The sequence below is a fragment of the Sinocyclocheilus rhinocerous genome, unplaced genomic scaffold, assembly GCF_001515625.1.
Source record: "Sinocyclocheilus rhinocerous isolate Xijiao unplaced genomic scaffold, SAMN03320098_v1.1 scaffold87, whole genome shotgun sequence".
NCBI classification, from domain to species: domain Eukaryota; kingdom Metazoa; phylum Chordata; class Actinopteri; order Cypriniformes; family Cyprinidae; genus Sinocyclocheilus; species Sinocyclocheilus rhinocerous.
This window is the reverse complement of record NW_015650709.1, coordinates 45,016-61,902: the sequence shown is the minus strand read 5'-3', so window position 1 is coordinate 61,902 and position 16,887 is coordinate 45,016. Positions and strand designations below refer to the sequence as shown.

The 16,887-nt window shown below is 36.0% G+C and overlaps 1 protein-coding gene across 2 annotated transcripts in view; it reads right to left on the bottom strand.

Moving 5' to 3' along the window:
- The window catches only part of LOC107712470 (GDNF family receptor alpha-2-like), a 75,548-nt gene that overhangs the window by 27,955 nt on the left and 30,706 nt on the right, over positions 1-16,887 (bottom strand). For both annotated transcript variants that reach the window (XM_016517728.1, XM_016517729.1), the window contains exon 4: positions 9,072-9,477. In XM_016517728.1, the coding sequence (XP_016373214.1) occupies positions 9,072-9,477 (406 nt within the window). The remainder of the gene's footprint in view (positions 1-9,071; positions 9,478-16,887) is intronic.

Genomic DNA, 16,887 nt, shown 5'->3' with positions numbered 1-16,887 from the left:
AGCATTTGACTGGTGTTGTGGAGTAAAAAGGTTATAATGTTCTCTTTTGTTGGACAACAGGTTTAGAAATGTGAATACAAGGGAGGTTTAACTTTAGGCATTTTAATTTAAGCATGTTTAGTTTAGGGAGCTAAGTGCTAGCTACCTGCTGCCATCAGAGCAAGTGTAATTACTGCATTCACGCGCTCCTCGGATGCTCTCATTTCCCGAGTTGTGCTTTTAAGTCGGAATGTGAAAACAACATGGATACTCCCGTTACTACAAAGATGTGTTGGATTTTATATTATTAGAGCTTTCCGACTTGAGTTCACGTGCATTTTCTTAGTCGGGAAGTTATTTTTACGTCCGTTTCGGAGAACCAGAGGACAAATATTTCAATCGATCGTTCAGGCATGGCACCGAAATGAAGCACCGAAATCTGCATTCGGATTGCCAAAAAACCCGGGCCTTTGGCCCCGAGGAAGCACCGACGAGGCACGATCAAGCCCCGGAAGTAACAGTGGAAACGCGACTGGCCCTGGCATGCACTAGCACGCCTGCTTTTGGCCCGACAGTGGAAACGCAGCTATTGTGGCATTTTAGAGTGTCAAGGTACAACACAGAAAATTTACTTAGAAAATTTGTTGATTCCTCTGTTATTCACTTACCTCTTAATGCAACATGCATATTTAGGCCTTTCTCTCACATCTGGCATTACTGCGCAAAGATAAATGAACTCAGCAGTGGGAGAGACTGCTCATTTGGCATGTTGGCCGTATTTGGAAAACACACCACATCCTACTGCAGGAAAGCCTGTCAGATCCATATACTTCTCCAGCTGAACCCTGACCCGTCTCCTATTGTGGAGGGATCGATAGCTAACCCTGTCAGTCTGTGCTTTATTTGCCTGGGCTGTATGCTCCAAACCAGTCTTGACTGCTCCTATATTTGGCCTCCCACCAGTCCCCATCAAAACAGATAAACAACATTCCTGTACTATAAATCAGAGCTAAACATGTTTGCGTGTATTTGGGGGGGTGACTCAAGTAAGTGCTTCAGTGCAAATGGTTCTAGACAGATATCCTTAAAGGGGTCATATGATGTTGCTACAAAGAACATTATTTTGTGTATTTGGTGTAATGAAATGTGTTTATGCAGTTTAAGGTTCAAAAACCACATTCATTTCCACATACTGTACATTATTGTTTCTTCTCTATGCCCCGCCTTTCTGAAACGCGTCGATTTTTACAAAGCTCATCGGTCTGAAAAAGCGAGGTGTGCTGTGATTGGCCAGCTATCCAATGCGTTGTGATTGGCCGAATACCTCAAGCGTGTGACGGAAATGTTACTTCCCTTACCATATTGTGATGCCCTGTCCGGCCGGAGCTGCAAATTTTCCCACATCGTGACGTAGACATGTGGGGCGTGTTAGAACGAGCCGTTTTAGGTAGGCGTGGTTGACTCTTAACTTTTATAAAGAATATCTCTTTGGATTTGAGACTTTAGTCTTTTCAACTTTACAGATCTTCTTTATACACCAAGAGCTTGTAACACTCCAAAGAGAAAGGAAAAATTGAAATTGCATCATATGACCCCTTTAAACTACATTCTTCATTCTAAAAAAAAAATATCACAATTGGTGTCTGATTCGGCTTGGCACGACCGTCAGCACTGTAGCGTCACAATAGACACAAATTCAAACATGAAATGAAAATGGCAGGCTTGAAATGCTCCCAATCACAACAGCAAAAAGCATAAGCTACAACAACAATCATCCTGAAATCAGACCTCTGAATCCATCAGAAGTGGAGACACTGAAACATTTGATCTGACGGAATGACTTAAGCAAAGATAAGCTGGTCAGATTGGTCTAGTTTGCCGGTTTTAGAGGGGTTTAGGGTACAGACCAATCTGCTGCTAACCCAGTAACAAAAATATGGTCTAAGAATATTTTGTTAACATTCCCATTAAGTCATGAAAACATAATTTCTGAATATTCTCTGAATGTTCAAACCATCTTTTAAATGTTCTAAAAACATTTTTTGAATGTTAAAGGAACATTCCATTTTATCATTTTGCAGACATAATGGGAACGTTACATTTGAATGTTTTCTGGACGTTCTGTAACAATTAGTATGATTTAAAAAATGTTAGATGTATATACAACTTAAATGTTTAGGGGGGAAAACAAAAAAAATCCATGAACGATGTATAAATAATGTTTTTGTGTTCATATTTTGAGAAAATTTTAAGACCTGATAACTTTGATCAAACGTTTTGTTAACATCATTGGAGAAATGTATGTTCATAACTATGAGAGAACCTTGCCAGCATATTAACCTCAGAACCAGCATAAAGTTCTGAGACTGTTTAGACCAGTTCAAACCAGTTAAGACCAGCAGTCTTGTTTTTTTTTTCTCTCTTAAGCAGGACTTTATTACTACTTTACAGATCATTTGGTCTAAAATGTATAACCAATTTGCTACTTAAAAATCTATTAAAAAGCTATCATCTATTAATTATACCTGAGGATAATAATGGTAACATTAATCACAAAAATGACAGTACAAACAATAAGAGAAATATGATCTCAGTGAACCTACCATATGCATAAATTTATACCTTATTCATCCAGCCTCATATTAAAACCGAAAGGCCTGTTCACACTAAGAACGATGTCTATATTAGTGTCCACACCAACGGATGACAACATATAAGTTGCAGTTATGTTTTCTGCCACTTTAAATGCTCAAGCTCTTTAAAATCGGGTGGTTTTGCCTTTAATAAAACCATGATAACTTGAATATTGCAGAGACTAACACTAAATAACACGGCATTGAGAATAAGTGGCATTGAGGCAGTATGTGATCATTAGAACTTAGTAAACAAATCATATCAGTAGTCATGCTGCTTATTCAATCTCTGGAAATTAAATACGCCATGAACTTTCACTCGGCTGAACTGCTCAAAATGAAACTCCAAATAAAGAATGGGTTTTGCTAAAAAGCTCAGTTATTCTGCTGTGGAAACTATTACATAAAATGGATAATACCAGGACTAGGATTTGGGCTAAAAAAACAAATGCATTAATTTGTTGTGTCATATTGACATAAATAGGGCATGGTTAGGGGCAGTCAACTCAAGCTCAACATGCTTTATGAAAGCAAGAGAACAGACTCTCAAAAAGAGAGGAAAGAAATGTAATGCCACTTGGCTGATTCTGATTCTTTTATTTTCTTCTTCTTTTTTGTCACTATGTTAAATTTACTGTATAAGCACTATAAAATGGTTCTTTTAAAAACTGTTCACTGAAAGGTTCCAAAAATTGCTGTAAAAAAACATTTTTGGAGTGTATATTGCAAGTTCTTGACAAAGAACATAATAAACATACAGTGTACATCATTTTTCATTGAACATATGTATGAGTAATTATAGGTTAAGTTTCCTTCAGAGGCATATGAGGAGGGGAATCAACTAAAATCAAGATCTGGCTTGTTCCGACACAAATTAAGCACTGAAAGAAGACAGAAAATGAGGGGAAGAAGAATGAAACCAGAAACCAGATTCAAACTCATGTCACCCTAACACAATGTACATACATTTCTAATGCTCCTTGCCAAGGCCCAAAGCCACTGACCTCTAGTGACATTTGAATGGGATGAGATACTGACAGTGAATAAGGCTATTGAGATTGACTCAAACAGTGTTGAATCAGTGAGGTTGTGGACCCTCCTGTGGCTTTAAATAGTCAAGCCCTGTATGAGGCCGAAGTTTCATTCATTACCCAGTTCATCATATATTCCTCTGCTCAGACAATGCCATCCCTCACAGCTCCAACCGCAGCCGCGGCCAATGAGAGATGATGTGAGGCCAATTTCCACTGCGATGGATTCAAGACATGAGGCGAGGACGGATGGGATTGTGGAGATGGATGGGAAGGCAGGCTTATTGTTAGTCGGCCCAGTACAGTTGAAGCACTGTATTAAGCTGACTGTGACATTCATGTTTAATAACGCCAATCCAAACAGCGATCTGTCATTCAAGATGGGTGAATTGATAAAAATGGAAAAATTTGAAATTTTGTGTGAACACACACAGACACACACAAATGGATAGGCTACACTGTAAAATATTAATGTGAATTTCCAGAATAGTCCTGGCTGCTAGTTGCTGTATTTTCACAGTATAGTTTTACAGACCAGGAAATGTGTGAGCATTTCTGTCCCAAACAGTAAGTTGTTCATTTGATTTCCAGGGAATGCATGAAGTTATAAAACATATTTCTATCATGACAACTCTAAGAGAGTTTAGCATAGTAATATACATGGCAATGTTAATGTGGGTCTTGGTGGAATATATCTGCAGTGCTGCAGCGGCAGAGCAAGAACCAAGGCTTGCTACTGCCAATACATCCAAAGACATGCTGCTGTGAGCATGTAGGAAATTCTGCTGCTGCACATGTAGCATACGAAATAACCCTATATTTAACATACATGACATTACCTCTGAGCATATCTATACAGGTGGAGCTGGGAGGTGGAGGTTTCTGAAGTGCGCTGCAACTGCTACAGCAAGCACTAGCCGACTATTTGAATATTGAGCAGTGAGCTCATTGGCTGCTGATGTGAAAAGAAATGAATCAACTGCTCCATGTAAATAATGATGTGATTATATCAAATTTAGATCTATCGGCCTGTGGTATCTAGCATTTCATGACAGAACTTTGCATATTTTTATGCAATAAGATGCTTTGGATAAATGAAATATTATTACATTTAAAAGAAATGTTTTCTATTCTAATATATTTTAAAATGTAATTCATCCCTGTGATGGCAAATCTGAATTTTCAGGAGCATTTATTCCAGTCTCCAGTGTCACATGATTGGCTACTTTTTGTTTTGTTTTGTGAAGACCATGCTACATTTCATTTCTGGATATTTTGATGAATAGAACATTCAAAAGGACAGAATTTATTTAAAATATAAATATTTTGTAATGTTATGAAAGTCGCACATATATACTGTCACATTGTAAAAAAGGCTCCAAACAATTGAACAGTAGTATATATGTTTTTACGGTTCCCAGTCAAATGAACACTAATTACCACAATGATAACTTCCAACAAAATCCACCCATTTACATTCTTATCACATAATTCACCACAATTTTTAAAATTTTTACACTGTAATTAATATTTATACATATAGTTGGTAGCACTAATGTTTTGCATGGCAGTGTGAAAAAGTAAACCCTTGATCCTAAACATGAAGCAGTCATCAGAGGGAAGAGATGCCTTTTCGCCTACATTATCTTTCTATTTCACATAAACACACCCACGTCAACACCTCCACAGAGGTGCCTCCACACAGAGCAAAGAAGAGATTTATGTCCATCCTTTGCAGTCACACAAACATGGAGACTATATGACTGCTTGCATACATCGGGTGCAGCACAGCTTCATTACCAAAGAGCCTAATGCTAAACATAGCACATTTATACCACACAAGAACCAATCAGTCCTCTTAAATGGGTGGTTCACTGGGTTTTTTCTAGGCTTGATTGTGTTTATGGGGTGCAGTCTAACATGTGTTAACACTTCGTTTTTTTTAAAAACGCATAAATATGTGATGGGCTCTGATTGGTTAGCTAGCCCAGTGTGTTGTGATTGGCTAAACCGCCTCTAGCGCGCATCTAACGTCCCGCCCCTCACCTCGGCGGCATGTTCCCGAGGGCGGGGTTTATCTGGGTTTGTGATGTCACGAACCTGGGAAGTAACATGTTGTAGTCCCTACCAGCCATTTTTGTAGGCATTAAACTGCCAGAATTTTAAAAGACGATATCTCCGTTTGCATTGAACTTTCAGCTTTGTAACTTTGCAGATATTGTTTATGCTCAAACAACAACATTAGACACTAACTAACGTTAAAAAGGTGAGACCGCAATGAACCACCCCTTTAAAATTTCTCATTAATGCTGCTTCATATCTCCAGTTAACTTATATCTCTGATCTCTCCTTCAAACTGCTTTCATACCGCTTCAAAGTCAAAAATCAGCAGGGAAACATGCAGTACAGATGATTCCCAGATCGAGCACTTGAACTACGCATCCACTTATTTAAAGAAACAACAGGAACGGTGTGTTCTGTCCTATAAGAAATGTGTGCATGTGTGTCTTTGCGCGATTATTTATTTTAAATCGTTCGAGGGAGTATTTGTATAATTGGTCTCCATTAATGCTCCAGCGATTATTTGGTTATGCATATGTGTTCAATGAACCTATCAGTCACTGCTAAATGCACATTACTACCAAAGGCCATGTTAACAAGACCAAATTGTCTCAGAATTTGAAAGACATTAATGTGTATCAAATCGAATGAATAGTTTTCTTTCAAATGCAATATTCTGACATATCAGCTGTTCACACTATGTGGCTATTTCTGCTACATAGCCGAAAATTACAGATAACTGCTCGTCTACCCACATCTCCCAGCATAGCCACGGATTAAGCGTTGGGATGCTTCACAGTATCTGTAGACTAAAAGCAAATCCGTGTTCGATGCCGCTCCTGTAATTTGCATATAAAATGCATGACCCTTTCAGGTTTGTGAATGATCAGGCTTCTTTTCCTTTGGTGTTTCAGCACCAAATGTTGAACAAAAAGTATTTAAAATAAAATACATTTTTATGACTCCAAAACTAACTAAAATGCATAAAAATGGTAAAATTTTTTTATTTTTGATACATGATATATTAGAAACCTATGGAAGCCTGTGTCTGCCACAGGATTTATCCTGTAATTTGCATATAATATGCATGACCCTTTCAGGTTTGTGAATGATCAGGCTTCTTTTCCTTTGGTGTTTCAGCACCAAATGTTGAACAAAAAGTATTTAAAATAAAATACATTTTTATGACTCCAAAACTAACTAAAATGCATAAAAATGGTAAAAAAAAAATTATTTTTGATACATGATATATTAGAAACCTATGGAAGCCTGTGTCTGCCACAGGATTTTAAAAAAAGTATCACATTTTGGACTTTTTTCTTGCAATTCTGAGTTTATACCTTAGAATTTCCTTGTAATTATGAGATTTAAACTCTCAATTTCATAAAAATGGCACAGCAAATATGAGATAACATTTTTGAGAAAAATTCTGGGAAAAAAAGGCAGAATTGCACAATATATAAATTCAGAATTGCAATGTGAAATTAGAATAGTATAATCAGAAAATAAATTCTGATTTTATAGCTCGTAAAATATAAAAGATTATTCGGGGAATTATATAACTGAATTGTCAAACCTTTACAACCAATGTAATGATTTTCAAACAATGGCCGTCCTAATACTAAAACTAAAATAAATATTAAATTGAAATATTGAAATGAGAAAATACACACGACTATAATAATTTGTGTGTGGACAGATTTCTTGATAGGTATTGACAGAGTAATCCAGCAATGGTCCAGTGGTAAGTGGTAGTGGATAAGCTTGTGTTAATAAAATGGTTGGCTGTTAAATCACAGGGAAACACAGTAAAAGTGATGTACTAATGTTCGGTTCAGCCTAATTGAACACTGTCTTGTCAATTAAGCAGAAAGTCTCTTCTGTTTCTAATAGAAGGTTCTTAAAATGTCTGCAATTACTTTCCTGGCAAAGGCTCAAGGCACTAATAGAATATGGTGGATGCAAAGAGCAGGCTTTAATTTCAAAGCAACATTAAATGCATCATGTATAACCTTAAAACTAAATGGAAAATGAGTGCAAGGTATGCTTAAGCAAACATCAAATATAAACTTTACATTAAATTTAACAGGTATTCAAATGTAGTGTCTGTTTTCTGGGGTGTTGTAATGGTTAAGGTCCAGAGCAGTTAACTGGAAGGTTGCTGGTTCAGCAAAGAGTGAGCCATGAGCCAACACCACCGGACCCTTGAGCACAATGCACATTACTACTAAAGCCCCTGAGCGAAGCACTTAAAGAAACATTTCATCCAAAAAGACCTTCCACACCCATATGGCTTTCTTTCTTCCTTAAAACCTAAGAGGGCAGTTTTTTGCACAATATACTGGACAATCTTTTTAATATCATGAAAGTGAATAAGGACTGAGGATGTCTCTAAAGTGTTTTTACTCCAAATCTTCTAAATTCAATACAGCTGTTTCATGTGAAGAACAGAGGTTGATATTTTATAATAATTTTATTGTGCTTTTGTGTCCCTTTGAAGCTTGCAAGAATGAGAACTTTCAAGCTTCAAAACAAAAGCACCAAATATAAAAAAAGAGTGCAAATTGTAAGCCATCTTATGAAGCCATATGAAATCATTTATTTTTATAAGATTTTCAGTGAATAATGACTTCTGGTAACACTTATAAAAGATACTTATATAATACTTATAATACATAATGTCAAATATGGCATACAAGTTGTGCTAGACTGTAACATATTTTCAGCATAAATACAACAAAGATTACTGAGGTAAAAAAAAATACTATTTCAGGTTTTCTGCTTCAAAATGTGTTGCTTAGCATTTTAATTGTTTATGAAATTTACTAGCAATTACTGAGAGAAAATTGTAAATAATTTTCAGTGTACTTTTAAAATACATTTAAAATGTAAACTTTTATGTTTCTGTGTTGCTTTTATGTCTTTTTTTAAGCTTACAAGCATCTGTCCTCATTCATTGTAATTGCATGTAAAAGAGCGACTAGTGCATTATTAAACATTTCTCTTTTTGTGTTCTACAGAAGAAAGAAAGTCATTCGGATTTGGAATAAGATAAGATAAGTCAATGATGACAGAAAATTCATTTTTGGATGAACTATACATATAACCCCAGATCCAAGGGAATTTTCTCTGTAATTTATAAGTTTGTGGTTGCTGTTCCATGGCGACTTTGTGGGAAAGCCATGGTTATAAATAAAGATTCAAGAGTTACAGATTTATGGTAACTGTAACTTACTATGTTATGGCCTTCTTAAGATGAATCACTTGTTTTGTAGCTATGGTAAGTGGTTTTAGATAAAAAGCATCTGGTAAATGAATAAATGTCAATTTAATTCAGGACTACCATGAAACGCACTGACTCTCCTACCTGCAGTGCACGTCAAGACGGCAAGTGCTGTGCAGCTGAAGACAGTTGGGTTTGGTCTTGTCCTGATAGGAGCAGGAGGGTACAATGGTCTGTCTCCTTCTTTCAGCACAGGCCTGGTCCTTACAGGAGCAGAAGAGCAGCCCGTAGCTGTATTGCGAGTCAACACGCTCAAAGAACTGACGCAAGGCCTTGTGGCAGCGCTTTCTGTTGCAGCTGTCCTGCGACTGAGGCTGTGAGGGTTGCTGGCCCTGGGTCTGCGCACGGGTGCAGGTGGAGATGTAATTGGAGCGCTGGCGCTTGCAGTTTTCATTCAGGTTGCAGGCTTTGGTGGCGTCCAGACAGGGGTTGCATGGGCGGCTGGGATCTGAGCAGTGTGGCTGGCCTTTACTTGTGCCAGAATGTATGCCTACGAGAGGAAAGCAGGAAAAGATAAGTGAGATTGAACGCAAGGGTGTTTGTGAGAATGATATAAAGAGAGCGAGAGGGGAATTGAGAGTGGGTGTGCATAGGAAACAAGAGACCATGAGCTGCACTGTCCCACATACTGTACACTCCTTGACAGATGAATAGGACAACTCTAGCACAACAATGAACTCTTTAGATCTGTTTCCAAGTCAGTGTGCCGATTGTGGCGCTTTCGGTATACACACACACACACACAGATGTTGGTACACATATCATTATGAGGACTTTCCATAAGCGTTTTTTTTTATACTGAGCGAATTATATTTTCTATCCTCTAACCATAACTCCACCCTAAACATTTATATATTTTTAATAATAAAAAACTGTTTATTTAGCAGTTTGAATTATGGGACAGCTGGATGTCCTCATAATATAGGGCAGCTAGCTTGAAACCTGAATACACGCTACATTGTATTCACTGGCCCTTTATAATGTAGGTCACACACACACACACACACACACGTTGGTTTTTCTGGTTTACGGGGACTCTCTATAATGGTTTTTATACTGTACAAACCGTATTTTCTATCGCCCTATGCCAAAACCTACCCCTTACACGAAACTTTGTGCATTTCTAGATTTTCAAAAAAAAATAAAAAAATAATAATAATTCTGTATGATTTATAAGCCTTTTGAATTACGGGGACACCGAAAGTGTCCCCATAAATCACCTTCATGTTGTAATACCTATGTCATACCCATGTCATTATACAAATTCGTGTCCTCATAAACCACATAAACATGCACACATACACACACACAAATTGCATTTTTTTTTTCATTGTTTTTGAAAGAAGTCTCTTATGCCCAACAAGGCTGCATTTATTCGATTAAAAATATAGTAAAACAGTAAAACTATATTATTATAATATTATATTATTTAAAAATATATATTTACAATTTAAAATAACAGTTTTCTACTTTAATATTTAAAAAATATATAATTATTTATACCTGTGATGCAAAACTGAATTTTCAGCAGTCATTACTCCAGTCTTCAGTGTCACATGATCCTTCAGAAATCATTCTAATTTATGGATTTTGGCTCAGTGATTATCAATTATTATTAATGCTAAATTATTAATGGTTCTTATTATTATCAATGCTGAAACATGTTTTCACAGCTTAGAAACCATGATACATTTTTTATAGGACAGAACTTTGAACTTTTGAACAGAAAGTTCAAAAGAACAGTATTTATTTGAAATATAATTGTTTTGTACCATTATAAATGTCTTTACTGCCTTTATTTTTGCTTTTTTATTCAATTTAATGCATCCTTGTTGAATGAAATTATTATTGTATGCATGCATATCACGATTTCCACAACAATATTAAGCAGCAAAAACTCTTTTTAATATTAAAATAAATGAATCCAATTAGTTTTAAAATATATTAAAATAGCAGTTTTTTTAAACATAATATTTCACAGTATTACTGTTTTATGGTGTTCTCATTCAGAAATCTTTCTAATATGCTGATCTGTCAACCTCGGTGTGTGTGTATAAATAAAAAATACATAATTGCACTCAAAACCTCTAGCTCAAAAATGTGCAAATTCATCCTGAGTTTGCATGGGCACAGCACTTTTGCTGTGGATAATCCCATGTAATCCTGACCTTTCGCAGAACGAGGTCCTGACAAAAGAATGGCTATGAATCATTAGCTGTACCCTTGCTAAAACTGAAAGATGTTTAAATGTATTATCTAAAACCCTACTGAAACCTTAGCATTACTGATCCCTCAAGTAGTGTGTATGCTGTATATACTGTAATAGTGTACAGTGCAAATGACTGATAAGCACATTCAAGATAAAGAAAAAGTGGGAAATGGGAAACAAGGGCATGTATCCAGCTGTGCGACATCTGTAAGTGTTGTGTTGAAGGCAGCTGAATGAAGCGTTCAGGGGATTGGGGAACTATCAGCTGGAGACTGTGGGGAAGTTTTGGACCTCTAAAAGTGTATGAAGGTCGGCATTGATATGTTGCCCTAATGGCGTCTCCAGCCTTGACTGCAGCTCTGGTGATTGGAGAGAGAGAGGGAGCGAAAGAAACTAATAAAACCCAGTGGGTGTTGGTATAACTTTGAGAACAGATGGTTTATCAGACCCCTTGTGGAGACTAAAATATTAATTTCATTCCGAACGGGAAATTTTTTGTTACTTATGAATAAAGTGCTAATGATCTAAATGTCGAAACTGTTTACTCTAAATGAGTGGAAATATAATATTTATGTAAATAAAAAGGGAGTAGGCATATAAATTACCTTGTGTTATGGCGGCTAAGAACTCAGAGAGATTTTTATGAAGTCCTTTGAAGATATTTTGAGACTGATTGATATTAATAACTATCTTGATGTTTGTTGGGGTTATCTTGGTTTCAGAGAAGACATCATTGCTCAGAGGTCGTGTATTTACAAAGTAATGATTAATAACGCATGTTCAGATCCTTATCATTAATAAGACATGGAAATGTACATTTACATCAAACACATCCTTCCTCATTAAAGACAGGCCTCATCTGTGTTACAGATTTATATACTTTATGGAGATCTGGACTCATGATTTCACCTTCGGCATCCCTGCTTGATACAAATAAAAGGATCTGTCAGATATTTTATCATGAAATAACACAGATTGCCTCCGAGCTCACTACAGTATCACTACAGTTAAATACAGGAGGGACTCCTCCATGCAATCAATACAATTTAGAGCAAGTGAAGCCTCTCTTCCTGGTAACCTCACTCCCTGAGCTTTTTTAGGCTTAAAAAGTTTCGCTCCCTGAGGACCAAAAACTACAGAAGTACATCTACTGATTGTCTCTAAATTTGAAGCAAATTTGAAAATATAACCACCACCAACTACATCGCTAGTAACAGCAATATATATACTTTGTTTAGATGTTTTTTTAATGGGCACTTATTATGCCCCTACAAGATGTAATAAGTCTCAGGTGTCCCCAGAATGTGTCTGTGAAGTTTCAGCTCAAAATACCCCAAAGATCATCTATTATATCATTTTGAAAATGCCTATTATGAGTTGAAACATAAACATGTCTCTTTAAATGCAAATGAGCTGCTACTCCTCGCAGCCTTTTCTAGAATAGAGCTGTGCCTTTACAGCTTGTACCTCAGATACTCTGCTAAAAAACATCTGTTTGGTTTAGATTATCATGTCTAATGCACTGAAATCATGCGTTTTAAAGCCATATTAGTTTAAACGTCTGATATAGTTTTCTGAGCGCACACATCCGAAACACATGCACAGAAAGCGGCTACCACACGGTACATGAGTACTAAACTTACTGAGTACTAATCTGTTTCATGTCTCATTGTGCTTAAACTGTCAAATACACACAAGTTTATGTTAAAAACAAACATGGTAAAAACAAACAAGTTAATGAATAATAAATGTATAATGAATAATTTTTGTAGCTGTAACAAGAAGATATTTCTTACTTGAATGCTGCTTTTAAATGCTCTAGCGTGAAGATAAACATGGCGGATTGTGTGCGGCTCACTCAGGGCGGGGTCGCTGCTAATACATCAGTGTCCGTCAACAGTCGTGGGCGGGGCTTGTAAAATTTGACATCTCATTTTATGGATTCTGTGATTGGCTGAGACACTGCATATTATTTATGAGGATTAAAAAAAGGAGCGGGTGTATTTTTATCATCACAGGGTAGTTGTGTACACACCCTGCCAACACACATTTATGTTCAAATGTAAAAGTGAATTTTGCATAATAGGCGCTCTTTCATATATTTTTCCCAGAATACAATACAATAAAAATATCAACTAAGAACATTATTTTGCAATGCAATCTGTGGCTATTTAGAGTGAGATGACATAATGTCATAAAAGTATCCTTAAATTGGTGCAATCTTGCGCTTCCATAATAATAATAACCCTTTAAAAGTTCATGCTCTCAGTCGACAAAAGCCATTTGCAACGATCTGAATGCATGGCAAGCAAAGGTTACCCGGATCTAAAAATACTGTGTGGTTTTAGAGTGTTTCTAAATTTGATTCAGTAGTCCTCGAGCTCTCTTGTCCTGTGTGTGTGAGTCTGTGTGTGTGTTGTGAGAGAGCAATTTTAGGTGTGTATCACAGTGGAGGAAGAAGCCGTAAATGAGGTATGAAATTGGTTGGCGAGAATGTACATTAAAAAAAAAACGTCCAGCGTCTGGAGGTCAGAGGATGCTGCAGCACAGACTGCGCTCTGCATGCACAAACATTTGCTTGGTTAAAGAAGGGATAGGAACCAAACAGAAGCAAACAGGACAAAATACTGGGAGATGTTCAGATATCCTGCAATATTCTATAGACAGGGATTCGCAGTGGCCCAAAGTCCAAAACAAAAGTGGTGCGAGTGTGAATTCAACGGAAAGGTTTCTTAAATTCAAATCAAATAACACACTGAATTTTGTTTGAGAGAAATAGAGAACTATAAACCTGTTCTGGACATCTGCAGAGGACCATTTGAGTCACAAAAACTCCACAGTCAGATAAACAAAAAGTGAAAGTGACAAACGAATAAAAAGGATTTACAGTTTTTTCTTTCTTTTCTTCCTCTCAGCAAGAATTCTGGATGGGGCACAGCCTGTAAAACAAATTGTGACCAATATAACCTCACAGTTCACAATTTCTGTCTGATATAACCAGTACAATTTGATGAACTAGTGTGAGTTTATAAGGTATCATATGGGTTTATTTAATGTGCTATGCATATAGTATCTACTACACTGGTGTAGAATTTACATTAAAAAATTTTTTTACTCAAAAACGGCTAGTAAATTAAACAAATAATTACAAACAAACGGCAAGTAACACATCAAATTAAACATGACATTTCAAAGTAGAGACTAAAATAGTATTTTAGTCTGTAAAACATACTCCATCAATCTTTTAACATTTTTATAGTGTATCCTTATCACTCACAGGCATATAATGTGTGAATAATATGCTGTTTTGTGTAATGGACGGCTGAAGGGACAGCAGGTTCAGTCTGGGTTATTCACAGCTCTTGGCACTGCCTGTGTTGATTGCAATTAGGAGAAGTGCCACAGCTTAGATGTAATCTCCTCTGAGGTGCGTGAGCTCATTAGAAAGTCTTTAGTTTCTACTGTTGCTGCGAGGAGAATGGGAGACATTTCTTTGCTTCGCATTACTCATTATCTCCTTCTATTATAATACTTATTGGGAGAGAGAGGAAGAGAGAGAAGAAGCGATAGAAAGAGAGATCCAAACTTTTTCAGTCTGCTGTACAGAATGAGTCCCCGAGGTTCACTTAAAATATTAGTAAAACAGTTCTGCAACAAAAACCTCATAATATGCTATTTATGACCATTTTCTACCATCTTTTTGACCTGAGGAATTTGATAGCTTTTATCCTTTTTTATACAATTCGAAAAATGCATGATTACCCCTTTATAATAAGGTCCAATTAGTTAACATTTGTCAATGCATTAAGGGAACAGTTCACCCAAAAATTTAAATTTTAGGCCATCAAAGATGTAGAAGAGTTTGTTTATTTACCGTAACAGATTTGGAGAAATTTGGCATGTAATAGTACATTTACCATAATATCTTGGTATTCTAAATGGGCTCTAATCGGTGCCGCAAGAATAAAAGTTCAAACAGCTGATAAAGACATCACAATAATCCACATGCAATGTAAATAACCCACAAGTTGTGTGTTTGTAATAAACAACTCAACTAAGAAGCTAAATATGTGTTCACTGCAGAGGATCAATTGTTGAGCAAGTGATGAAATGCTACATTTCTCCAAATTTGTTCAGATGAATAAATAAATTCATAAACATCTTGGATGGCCTAAGAGTGAGAAAATGTTCAGCAAACTTTCATTTTAAAGTGAACTATTCCTTTAACTAATCCATTAATTTGTTACAGTATTTATTAATCTTTGTTAATGATGGTTAATAAAAATATAGCTCTTCAATGTTCATGTTAGGTCAGATCTACGGAATCCATAGAGCTGTAGGTCACTACACAGAGTCAAGAACATTAATAACATCTATCCTACTTCCTCTATATTACCTCACACTGACGGGACAGGCTGAGTTTCCCAACAGAATAGGTGTTGCTGAGTTACAAAAGTAGGTGGTTGTGCGTTCAAATGGATTAATCTGTTGAAGAAGTACAGAATGAGTTGTTTTTGCTGTGAATGTTTTTTTTTTTTTTTATTGGAGAGGAGGTTTTGACTGCTGAAAGTTACAGTAATGATCTCTTTTATCCCGAAACATCTAGGAACATTTTATTTCTCATTATGTGACTCATCTGATTCTGTGTGGAACCTTCTGAAGTCTAAAACCTGTTTACTTTCAAACTTTAGCCATCAGCACAGACCACAAAGCCACCGTCTTGTTGTGGGTTTAATAATCAGCGGCTATGACCCAGGCTTGTTTGTATAACGCCGACCATATCTCATTCCCTACTGACAGGGATGCCACATGGTAAACAAAGTCTCATTACATTTCTCCCTTGAAGGGGCACAAAGGCAACAGTGAAGTATGAATTTCAAATGTGCTTGTACAGTTAATATAGCCAGCAGTAAAGGGAAGAGAAACAATATATGCGTAAGGTAATAGGAAGAAGAGAGAAGATAGCAATGTCTTGAACTAAGGTTGCATTGGGTGCGTTTAACAGTGTTTTCCTTTGAACGGAATGAAGGGGGCGAGAAAGAGGGAATTGGTCTTAGTGGCTGAAGGTTATGTTTTACACTCTAACTTGTAAAAATCTTTACAGTTTTGCACAAGTTTGTCAGAACGCTTGTGCTCTCATAAAATGTAATGTTCTGTAGCAATATATGCACGCTGTAAGATTGAAAATTAGATGTGTAATACACATTTCTTCAGTTTTTTGAGGAGGTCATCAAAATATTGACTTTTCAGTCATGAAATATTAATTATTTAAATGTGCATTAAATATGGTAGTCAAGAACTCCATGTAAAAGACATAATTTTGTGACAGTAGAACCCCCCTTAATATATACTATACTATTTATAATAGTATTTATTAAATGATTAAATTACAATATAATTGTTTTTACTGTATTTCTTATCAAATATATGTAGCCTTTGTGAGCATGGTGAGAAAATTGCCATTTTTTTTATTGGAATTTTAATTTTAATAATATTAAAATTTAAATTGGATTTTTAAAATTGTAATAATATTGTTGTAATAACTGTGATAATGGTTTATTACAGTAATATTTATTACTGTATTAAAACTTTATTGCAATAAAAAATACATGGCAATTTTCTCACCATGCTGAAAGAGTTATTAATTTACATTATATATATATATATATATATATATATATATATGATAAA